This window comes from Octopus sinensis, linkage group LG2 (assembly GCF_006345805.1).
Source record: "Octopus sinensis linkage group LG2, ASM634580v1, whole genome shotgun sequence".
Lineage (NCBI taxonomy): Eukaryota > Metazoa > Mollusca > Cephalopoda > Octopoda > Octopodidae > Octopus > Octopus sinensis.
This window is the reverse complement of record NC_042998.1, coordinates 42,001,615-42,013,772: the sequence shown is the minus strand read 5'-3', so window position 1 is coordinate 42,013,772 and position 12,158 is coordinate 42,001,615. Positions and strand designations below refer to the sequence as shown.

The 12,158-nt window shown below is 32.8% G+C and overlaps 1 protein-coding gene across 12 annotated transcripts in view; it reads right to left on the bottom strand.

Annotated features, from left to right (window-relative positions):
• Positions 1-12,158, bottom strand: part of LOC115228020 (voltage-dependent L-type calcium channel subunit beta-1) — a 306,373-nt gene that overhangs the window by 112,635 nt on the left and 181,580 nt on the right. The window contains exon 1 of one of the 12 annotated variants that reach the window (XM_036512576.1): positions 6,253-6,740. The exons of 9 other annotated variants lie outside the window; for them this stretch is intronic. In XM_036512576.1, coding sequence (XP_036368469.1) covers positions 6,253-6,702 — 450 coding nt within the window. In that variant the 5' untranslated portion in view covers positions 6,703-6,740. Of the gene's footprint in view, positions 1-6,252; positions 6,741-12,158 lie in introns of those variants that run through there. 2 more of the 12 variants (XM_036512583.1, XM_036512580.1) reach the window with 2 other exon arrangements.

Genomic DNA, 12,158 nt, shown 5'->3' with positions numbered 1-12,158 from the left:
TTGAAATACACTGATTTTTAATATAATATTCTTAATGAAATGTTAGTGTTATGACCCCATCAAGTAATTTAATAAAAAATAAGTTCTTTCTAATCATAACGTATAGAAAAAAAAATCAGATACAGAAACAAATGTGTCCTAGCCTTTAAATTTAGTTTCAGCTACGGAATGAATATGATGTTAGCATTATAAATAACCCTGATTGTAAGCCTTGTTTCATTACCACCAACCACTTGAATTTTAAATTGTAATGCATAACATAATTGCTTCCCTTAGATCTAACTGGAAAAAGTGGAAGAAAAATGAAAACCACAGCAAGTAGTTAAACAGGATTAATGCCAAGTTACCTCAAATATAGATTAAGACATCAACTAGTGACTTAGTTGCTATAGCACAAGATTAATATTTACATAAGTTTCGCAAAGAAGCTGCTTTTTCTTGATGTCATATTAAATATAGTGATCTTAATAGAAATTAATGTTTCAAGATAAAATTTTCTTCTATATTTATACATTATCAAAATATCAACCAACAGCTAAATCTATTTACCTATTTGGGAACCAATTGCATTAAGACATTGAGACCCAGTTTACTTTTACTATCAGGTAGTAAATTGGCAGAACCATGAGAGCATTCGATGAAAATGCTTTGCAGAATTCAGTTAAGGTTTTACAGATTTCAAACACTGCCATGATCAGCCTTGTCTCTCATCCTTTCAGGTACTATAAGATAAGTATCAGTCCATACTGGAGTCGATATTCCTTCCCCATTTCCCAGATTTCTTGACCTGCTCTGTACTCTTAGAATCATTACAACATTGGATGAAATACCTTGCAGTATCTCATAACAGATCTTAACATTCTGAGTTCAAGTCCTGATGAACTTAGCCTTTCATCCTTTTTGTGATTGATAGTATCAGCTGATTACCTCCCATCAAAATTTTTCATCTTGTGTCTAACTCAGAAACCATTATTATTATTATTATTATTATTATTATTATATCATCATCATCATCATCATTATCATCATCATTATTATTATTATCATTATCATCATCATTGTCATCATCATTATTATTATTAAGATAGTACATGCTAATTTAATTAGCAGGAATTTATTTTGAGGTTTGATGACAACATATCTCCTCAAATCTCAAGAATCTTTCTTGTGCCTAACTCAGAAATCATTATTATTTTTATTATTATTATTATTATTATTATTATTATTATTATTATTATTATTAAGTTAGTACATGCTAATTTAATTAGCAGGAATTTATTTTGAGGTTTGGTGACAACTTGTTTCTTCAAATCTCAGGAATCTTTCCTAGGATTCATGCAGAATAGAATTGTACTTTTCTGCAGGTTGACAATGCAAGTTTCAATTCCAATCTCTTTCTGTCTTGTAAGTAGCAGGTGTCGATTTAGGTCATGTGACTGAATGTGATGTAGCTGCTGATAACAATGTTCTGAGGGTAATTGTAATCATTCAGAACAAGGGTTCTCAGCCATTTTTTATCTATGGACCCCTTTGATTACTATTCTACTCTGGTAGAACCCCATAGCCATTGGATGTTTAAAAACTAATTTTATAAAAACTTCTTCCAAAACTGTTTTCTTTTTCACACATTAACTTGTGTAGGTTGAACCAACAAACCTAGCTGTTTCTTGCAATACATACATCTATAGCAAAACTTTTTTCAGGGGCCCATAAAATACTACTGTGGATCCCCAATTTACTATTTTGTTACATAGACCCCACAAAATCTTACATGGACCCTCAGCGGCCATCTGGACCCGGTTGAAAACCACTGATTTAGAGTATTGATTTAAGTTAAGAAACTAATATGAAATATGGAAGAAATATTTGCATATTTAATCTGAATATGTCTAGCTAGATTCAGACACAAAATATGCTGGTCACTATAGAGTATGTAATATGAGAACAGCTCTCTTTTGTGACAGCACTATATTCAACACACTTGGTTCAATGGCACACAGGATTCTGGTTTAGGCTCAACAGTCTCCGTACTTCTGACTGATGAGTCATAACATGTCAAAACTTGGTATCTTGAATCCTGTGTGTAATGAGTTGAGTGTGTTGAACACCTTGCTGTTGTAAGAGAGAGAAGTTGTTCTTTTATGATGCATGCTACAGCAACTAGCATATTTTGCTTCTGAACCTAGCTAGACGCATTAAGAATAAATATGCAAATATTTATTCTAGATCTCACTGTACATGGTGCAAATAATGATGGTTTTAATTTGAAACATGTTTAAGGCAGAGAGCAGGCAGAATTGTTAGGATGCCAGGTAAAATATTTAGCAGCATTTTGTCCATCTTTACATTCTGAGTTCAAATTCTGCCAAGGTCAACTTTGCCTTTCATCCTTTAGGGGTAGATAAAATCAGTACCAGTTGAGTACTGGGGTTATGTAACTGACTTACCCATTACCCTGAAATTGCTGGCCTTGTGCCAAAATTTGAAACCATTATCAAGTATGTTTAAATTGAAGGACTCTACAACAATGAAATAGAGTATTCTTGTGTCTTATTTATTACAGTATGATGAAATTTAAAAGATAAAATTTCATCATTACAAGAATGTTGCAAATAAAAGTCTATTTTAATGCCAATTATTCTAACAAAAGTCTAAATTGGAATCTAGACTAATCAAATTAGTTTCTTGATTTAGAGTCAATACTTTAAATGATTATATTACTCTAAGATATTATCAGAAGCCACATTATCACCCAACTCACTCCTATTTTAATTATTATTATTTGCATCTTCATTCATGCTTTTGCTCAAGTGATACCACTCAAATTCTTGTCTTCCATTACAAACGATAAATGGATAGAATAAGTAAAGCAAATATTAAAATTGTATCTCTGACACTATATACTACCATCCATGGTGTTACTACTGTTGGATATTTCTAGAATGAAACAAAGTTCTCCAACAGAAAATTAGAACAAGCTATCCAAAAATGTATCTTTTCACAATGAAATCAATTACTTAGGCTTTTTTCTTTACTTTTTCTGAAGAGCAAGATACAAAGATTTTTAAAATGGCATTATCATCCTTTAAAATGAGAGAAAGGAAATGTCATTGAATTTAGGATATTTATTGAAAACTAATCGAAATTTCAAACACAAACAAGAAACTTTCAAAATCTTAAAATAACTATTCTTTCACAAACTTCATTTCTTTTATCAGATTGACCAGTTTTCCTCAAATTCATCTTCTTTTACAAGAACATAACAATTGAGAAAACAAAATGAGTCTTGTTATTTATATATCTACATTCTGAAATTTTACACACTGGAATATGTTTAAACTGAAGGACTCAACCACAATTATGTAGTGTATTCTTGTGAAATGAGCTATTCTTAATCATTATAGTATGATGAAATTTAAAGGATAAAATTTTATTATAACAGGAGTGTTGCAAATGAAAGTCCATTTTAATACTAGTTCTTCTAACAAAAGCCTATATTAGGATCTAGTCTAATCAAATTAATTTCTTGATTTAGAGTCAGTACTTGAAAGGATTACATTACTTTAAGATATTATTATAAGAAGCCACACTGTCACTCTACTCACTCTTATTTCAATCCAGACAATTACAAGATATAATTCCTGACTATCAGGCTGTCTCAATCCATGTATGCCTTATAATCTCATGTCAAACTATTCAAGAATACCTCTTTGTTCTAATTCAGATTGACTCTATAATCAGAGGCCTAAAAAGCATCCTACAATGAGGACACACTAAACTTGTTGCTTTAAACAACTAAAAAACACATGATACTCAGATCATGAAAACATCATCATAACACATGCTGCTTAATCATGAACTGCACTCAGTTAGAGTCCTTGTTGAGTTTCACTATCACTGAGTATCTCTCCTGGTGAAAGCATGTTCTTAACATAGCTAGGACTGCATCCAAATGACTGTTCTTTTTCTTCAGGACCCCAGAACGGTTATCCCCCAACAAATATTGGCACTTTACCTTTCTATAATGATGATGGTGGTGGTGGTGGTGGTGGTGGTGCAGCAGTAGCAGCAGCACAAGAATTTGGACCTGGAGATCTCCATTTCCAGCAACTTCGAGGGCCACCTCCCAGTGGTGTCGGGCATCAACGAAGAGCCCTCCACTACAAAGTTTTTTTTTTCCAAGGTCTGGGTTCTCTCGCCCCTAAGCCCTAGACCATCACCTAATCCCCCTTACCCGTCTTGTAGCTTAACAACAACAACAACAACGGCAGCAGCAGCAGCAGCACATACAAACATCTTAGACCAGAAAAGAGCCACCTGACTGATTGGCATAAAATCACCCACAGACACTTCAACTTCTGGCCATTCAGAGTGCTGTCTTCTCTATTGTTACTATTATGTCCTCTGCACCTTGGAATGAGGTCAGTTTGTGCCACTCCACTTAGGCATTCCTAACCCAGCTGTCTATCCTCATCTCATCACCCTTATTGTTTCCAACACCCCAAGTCCCACTCTAATCACTACTCCTGGACCTTCCTTCTCAGAACATTGGCCCTTTAAAATTCCCTGCTTATGTCTTTTCTGCATATGTTGACTTACAAAGGTTCAAGAGGAACTACCCTTCCTCCAAATCCAGCAAATACAAAAAAAAAAAAAAAAGAAAGAAATTCTTTTATTGCGTTAAAACTCTGCACAAGATTTCAAAACAACTATCATTTATTTCATGGAATGAATACTAACAGGCACTGAGTTTACTTTGCAAGTCTCTGATGGAACCACCACTAAAACCTGAATACATATAAATATATTGGATACCTAACTCAATAGAAAAAAAACCCCAGAAAATCTCTTTCTCATCCAGTTAGTTGAAACTTGTGCTAAAATGATCTTTAGGAAATTACAAGATACCATTTGCACAAGAGAGCCAAAGACACAGTTTTGATGATATACAAATGTTAATCAAAATGAATAATAAAAAGATTTTCTCAGTCTGCTTACACCTATCCTGTCAAATTTACTTTGAACATTTCTCCTCATATTAAATCCATAGTAAGGTTTGAAACTGATCAACAAGTCAATAAAACAATAATTCATTTTACATTAATTCACTATAAATAAAAGATATTTCAACCATGTGTTGTTTATTTATAGGTAGGTGAAGTGATCCATTTCAGAGCTTGCCTTGGCTATAAACACAAAGCAGTAGTTTTTACTGGAAGGAAATTAACCACAAATCTCTCATTTGGTTGTCCAGTATTCTATCAACTCAGTCTCCTAAGACAAAAGAACCTATTTACTATTTCTAGCAAACACCCACAATAGTTCGGAAATATTTTTTGGTCTTTTTACTTTCTTTTGTCAAAATAAACCTTGTTTATAGTTTCTATTCCTATGTTTACATATCTACTGACCTTCAAAATATTCAACTTCTTCCTGGTTTTAGGAAACCTTATAAAATTTCATAGTATCTTCAATAAATACAATAATATAATTATCTAACGTAAATTATATAAATCTTAAAATTTAATGCAATATAATTCAAATAATTTTTCTAAAAAATATGAAAACAGGATATATCTATCAGATTTAAATTTGTTGTTGGTTACCCTAAGACTAAAGCATATATAAATATCACCATTCTCATTTGATATTTTAATTTATGTAAATAGATTTTAACTTCATTTTAAAAATCCATAAAAATATATAATGATGGTATTATCATATTATTAAAAAGCATAAGTATACAGCTTGTAAAGTTCTGAGCTTTTTGTAAAGTACAGAACTTTTTGTAAACAATAGTATTTTTATAGCTTCAAAATGATAAAAATTCTTTTATATGATAAGAAAGTAAAAAAATAAGACCAAAACAGATCCAGCAGGATATTACAACCTTTAACTATTATTGCCAAGAGAATATAAACATTTATAGAATAGAAAGGTATATATTTTAACCTTTAATTTTTAAACAAGATATATGGTATTTTCACTCACTTTTACTTAATTTTTGCAATGAAATTTATAATCACACACACACACACACACATGTATGTACATATATATATATATATATATATATATATATATATAATATATATATATATATATATGAGAACAACAAGCATATACTTTTATGGAGAATGTATTCTAAAAAATCACAAACAAAACATTATGCTACATTAGTTTATCATTAGTCTATCATAAAAGAAATTTGCCAAGTCTGCAGAACAATTATACTTTATAACACTCACTAACCTTTGTGGCATGAGATGATGAATTAACAGCATAACAGAAACTAGAGTTTCGTGCAGATGCTTTGTAAAGTCCATTTTCTGAAGCATTATTGAGCCAGCTGACTTCATTTGAATTATTAGAATTCTTGTCTGCTCCACCAACAGCTTTTGTAAAACTTGCATTACGTTTTGGCACAAATGGCAAGATCCGTTCAACATTATTTTGAAAATATCTGTTAGATATATTATCTTCAACACATAATCTTTTAGAACCATCGACTGTTGAAGTTGGTAGACATGTTTTATGATTGAGTGAATTTGTGTATGTGTTTGCATAGTAATTCTGTGACTGGTTATGTTGTAAGCTACGATCAGAATGTTCAGATTGTAAAAACAGCTGATCCCAATCAAATGGTGAATCTGTTTCATTGTTTATAAACACATTTTTAATAATATCTCCACAACCAATCATTACAGCTAAGTTAAAATTAAGGCTGAAAAAAGATAAATTTGAAATCAGCCAGTGTTGTTGACTTCTGCTTCGGCATATGCATGGAGCCCCCATCTGTGACTGTGACGTAAAACCACATGACATGTTTCAGAATAATCTTGTAGTAGTATTTTAAAGCTAGCCATCCACACCACCAACACTGCCTCTACCCTGAATAAGTAGTTCTATTTGTGACAACTAAAATCAATTGTTGAACATATAGCTAGTTTAAAAGGATTGATTTAAAGTACTGTTGGCTGGTTCAATAAAAATTTCTTATACAGCTTGCTTAGTACTATTACCTGTTTTCTTACAGAAGTTCAACAATGTTGAAATACACAAAGAATTGTTTTAAATACCAAAGTAGAAAATCTTTACAACTGAAGAGTTAACTTAACAGCAATATTATCTGGGATGATAAAATATCTTAGTTATTGTGTAGGCCAAAATGTAAATAAGAAAAGCATATCAGAGAAATCAGAGATAAACAAGTTCAAGATATTTTACTGTTTTACTAGCCTTTAAAAAAATTTCACAGTAGAGTAAATTTTTTCTCATTTAAAACTTATTCCATACTTTATTTAAATAGTATTTGTAACTAGTATATGAAAGAAAATAAATAAAAATTAGGCAAAATTATTTTATATGATTATATGAATGCCACACTAAAATGTTTACCTGCTGTTAGTCAAGTATAAGACATACATATAGATCTCATGAGAAGATTGACAATATACATTAACCCATTCGTGCCAAAAGTTTTCTAGTGAATGAAATTGCCTGAAAATTATAAAAATACTATTATTTTGACCTAAATAACAACTGAAAAAAATTTCATTGAAATCCGTTTGATTAAGAACATGTTTCATTCTTTGATACAGATCATACACAAGTCACAATTTGTGTCAAGTATTTGTTTTATACCCTTATAAATTAAGTGTCAGTTTAAAGGGACGATCAGCATGAATGGGTTAATAACCAACACACGAAGTAAGGTCAGGTCTAATAAACAAATAAATGAGAGGACTAGAAAATTAAATACAACTATTAGATTAATTTTATATCATGTTTTGAGTTACAATAGAAATAAGATACTGCGGCATTCATCACTTTCTGAAGAGCATAAATATATTTTATGAAGTCATTCCAGTTGCTAATCAAAACTGGGTCACATATTCCATTTGCTGAGAATTAACCACTGCAATATCAGCCTGCCAGAGAATAGGAATATATAACATTGTGTTTTAGTATAACCAGAAAAACTATGAGGAAGAATGACATGTATAAGTTATAAGCAACACTGAAACAATTATTATATTCATTTCTGACTAGAAAATTTTATAAGTTTTCAAACTTTAGTGGAAGTGAATTCTGAGAATTTTTTCACCGATATATATTGCAAACAGTTTGTGCAAGACTGTTACTGTTGAGTTGTGGGTTCGCAGGATCATGAAAGTTTTGGACAAAATATTTAGTTATGGTCTTTTACATTCTGAATTCCAATCTTATTGGAATCAACTTTGCCAGTTGTCCTTCCAAGTTCAACACAATAAAATACAAGTCGAGCACTAGAACAAATTATATTCCAAGACAGAAATGGAATTGTAACAGGAGACAAGAAGACTACAGCTATAAGCATTTAAGAGATTTATCTAATCCAGGTTCTTTTATTGATATTGAATTAAAATCAGAATGTGACTTAACCTCACTGCTGTAACTTAACAAAATACTCATAGAAGTGATCCCACTTCTCACATGCGTGAGTTGTACCTATCTGAACTGAAATAATGAGTAGATTTTTACTCATCAATGAAACTGAAACCACTAATTTTTACTTCGGTATTATGAATGACATTGCTTTCTAATATACATTGTGATTTAATAGTGTGTCATGTTTAAGACTCAATGAAATAGTACAATAAGGGTGATTGTCAAAATATATGAAGAAACATATCTGCATATGTTTCATTTTTACAGTTTCTCTCCTTCATATGTTTCTCTTTAAATGTCTGTCAAAAGAACTAAAAAAAACAATGGAGAAAATACTTAATTGACTAGATTCTAAAGACTTTCATTGTGAGTTTCGGTAAAGTGCAAAATTATACATGAAATATATTTCAAAACCAATGAACCATGATTTTATAGGAAACAAGAATTAGCTTGTGTAACATTCATGCTGTTCTCAAGGACTGGAACAAAGCTGTCTCATAAACTTATTGCACAAAATGTTCCAATATTAAAAAATTGCTGACTGATTGTCAAAGATAAGTAGTTGGAGCTTAAATGAAATTTAAGGAACCGATATAAGTGTTAAGCAAATGCAATGAGCAAACTAACTAAAAATTTAAAATTTGATTTTTGCTGATGTAGTATAAAAAGAATTCATAACAGAAAGTATGGGTTTTAGGAAGATAGATACTTTGTTCTAAATAATGCCTTGTATTAATTTGATATATGATAATGTTTAATCTTGTGACTTTCCTCTGGATATACAAATATATTGCTCTGCAAACTTCTTTAGTTTTTAACTCTCTTACCTTCTTCAGAGAAAATAAAGCATAAGCGTAAAAATTGTTATAAAAATCACCACAATCCACATCTTTGACCAACACAATTTGGATTTTAGAATTGATCCCTCATCCTATTTGCCTTGTAGCTGAACAGGTAAGAAAAGAAGAACCTCATGACTAAGCTGTGGATCAGCATAAAATATTGTATGATGGATGACAACACCAAGATTAAACCTTCATAAATGGGTTTAATTGTTTACAATATAGGCAATTGATATATGATGTCATTTATTCTAACTAGCAAAAGATACTGAGAGCAGCCAAGTCAGTCATAATTTCACACTACTTATACACAATACTCAAGTTCATAGCAGCAGAACAGACATTATCATATATACACAAAGATGCTAACCACCACATCGCTTATCCATGTTCTTACACAAAATATGAAAACCATCATATGTTAGGGTGGTAGATCTGCAGAATTGTTAGTGCATCAGACCTGGAAGGAAGGTGGCAGTAGGGAGCATTATGAAATGGTCAGAAGAGCAGCTAAGTAACAGGTATACTAGGTTAAGGGTAAGGCAAGAAAGAAGAGAGATGCAATGTGAGGATCAGTGGTATGAAATGTTTTGGATAGTGAGAGAGTGTATATGAGAGAAAACCAAGATGTCACTGTTGAGAAGCGTATTCAAAATGATGAAAGCATGGAAGTGCTATTATGAGAGGCTGCTGAACATAGAGAATGCATGAGATAAAAAGGGACTACCTCACACTAACCCTACAGAAGGAAGAGTAATTTGAGATGATAGTAGCATCATAGATAATGTGTTTACAGGCATGGCAGGAAGAAGAACTGCAGGTCTATTAGGGATAGATGTATAAAATATTTGAAGTAGGATACATGATTACCATTCTGATAGTTAATCAAGTTATACAAGGTGTCATATCCAATGATTGGCATAGTAGTTTTATCAGCTGCCAGAACAGCAAAAAAGATGTCTTAGAAAGAGGAAATTATGAAGGAATCAAACTACTGGATCAGGTTATGAAGGCCTCATAGAAAGTTAAAGCACAGTTTACTGATGACAAAGTAAACTCAGATGAGATGCAGTTTGCCTTCATGCTCAGAAGGGGTACCTTGATGAAATATTTCTAGTGAGGCAACTGCAGGAGATATGCTTGGCTAAGAGTAAAACACTATTCCTGACATTTTCTTGACCTGGAGAAGATGTCCATTCAGTAATTTAGTAATCACTAAGGAAAACTATGTGTAGATGTAAAGGCTGTGAGGGCTGTAAAAGTTATGTATTGATACAGTAAGCAAGAGTCAACAAGAATTTCAGTAATGAATTTAGTTTGCAGGTAGGAATCTATCAAGGTTCAGTCCTTAGTCCACCCCTATTCATCATAGTCCATGACAGAAGAGTTTAAGACTGGCTGTCCAAGTGAATTCTATATGCTGAAGACCTATAATAGAATTAGAGAGGAAATCCTAGGCTTAGCAAAGAATGAGATTTTAACAAGTAGAAAAGAAGACAGGACCCTGGTATCTTCAGGAAATGGCCTTATTTGATATGCAGAAAAAAGGAAGGCATGAACTTTGTACACTGTACCTAATGTCAGCTATGGGCACACAAGAAGTGTAGTGAAATCACAGGAAGACTAACAGAAAAAGTAGCCTTTATATGTGACAGGTGCACTGAAGCACTATGTAGCACACCGGAAATTTGATTCCTTTAAATGCTCAGGTGGCTCATTTGAAATAATTGATAGCTTTTGTTACCTTAAGAGATGCTATTAGCAGGAGAGGTGATTACTCTGAAAGTATAGCAGTCAGGATAAGAACAGTTTGGAAAAAATTGAAAGTCCAACAACTGGTTTGGCAACAAAGGTCTTTTCCCTCAGAGTGAAGGGCAAATTGTATGATGCTTGTGTTAGAATTGCAATGCTGCAAGCTAGTGAGACATGGACCTTATTAGCAGAGGAGTTAAGAAGATTGGAAATAAATCAAGCTAGTATGCTCCATTGAGTATACAGCATAAGTGTGTATAAACAACAAAATACAAATGTATTGAAAGAAAAAAAACTGGTCATAAGAGGAATCAGATGTAGTAGGTAAGAAAAAAGATTGCACTGGTACGGAATGTGATCATCTGTATAAAGAAGTGTCATTCACTTAATGTGAATGGATCTCACAGAAGAGGGAAACTTAGGAAGACATGAGACAAAGTAGTGCAGGCTGATTTCAGGACCATGAACTTCACAGGGATGACAAGGGACTGAGATGACTGGCAAAATGCAGCGTTCAAGATCCACCCATCATGGCAAAACTGAGATTCTGGAAGTACAATATGTATATACATGCACAATTGGGTTCTTTTTTCCCAGTTTCCTCCTCAAGACACTACCCACCAACTTTTTAAATGCTGTATTCTGCAGCTCTAATTAAATGTGAGCAGAACTGCATTCTTCACTAACTCTTCCTTGATACCACTTTTCTTGCTGCCCAGAGCCAGTTCACTTAGTATCCATCCTCTATTCTGAATTCAATCCTCTCTACCATATTTTACACAGAACACTCATCTGGACCTTCCCTATCACCATATAATTCCAATGCTCCGCATTCACTATACCTGCCTCTAGCCCCAACACTTTTGCAACCTAAAACCACATGTCATCTCTCTCTTGCTCTCTCTCTCTCTCTCTCTCTCTCTCTCTCTCTCTCTCTCTCTCACACACACACACACACACACACACACACATCCTCTCTTATCCTTCTCATGTCTACCCTATCATTATCATGATGCTGCTCCTCTTTTTCTGCACTGTATGTCATCCCCTACACACCCTTACCTACCCCTAATTCATAAACAGCAATGATCACCAACTACCCAGCATTCACTACATCCACCCCTTAAATCTACC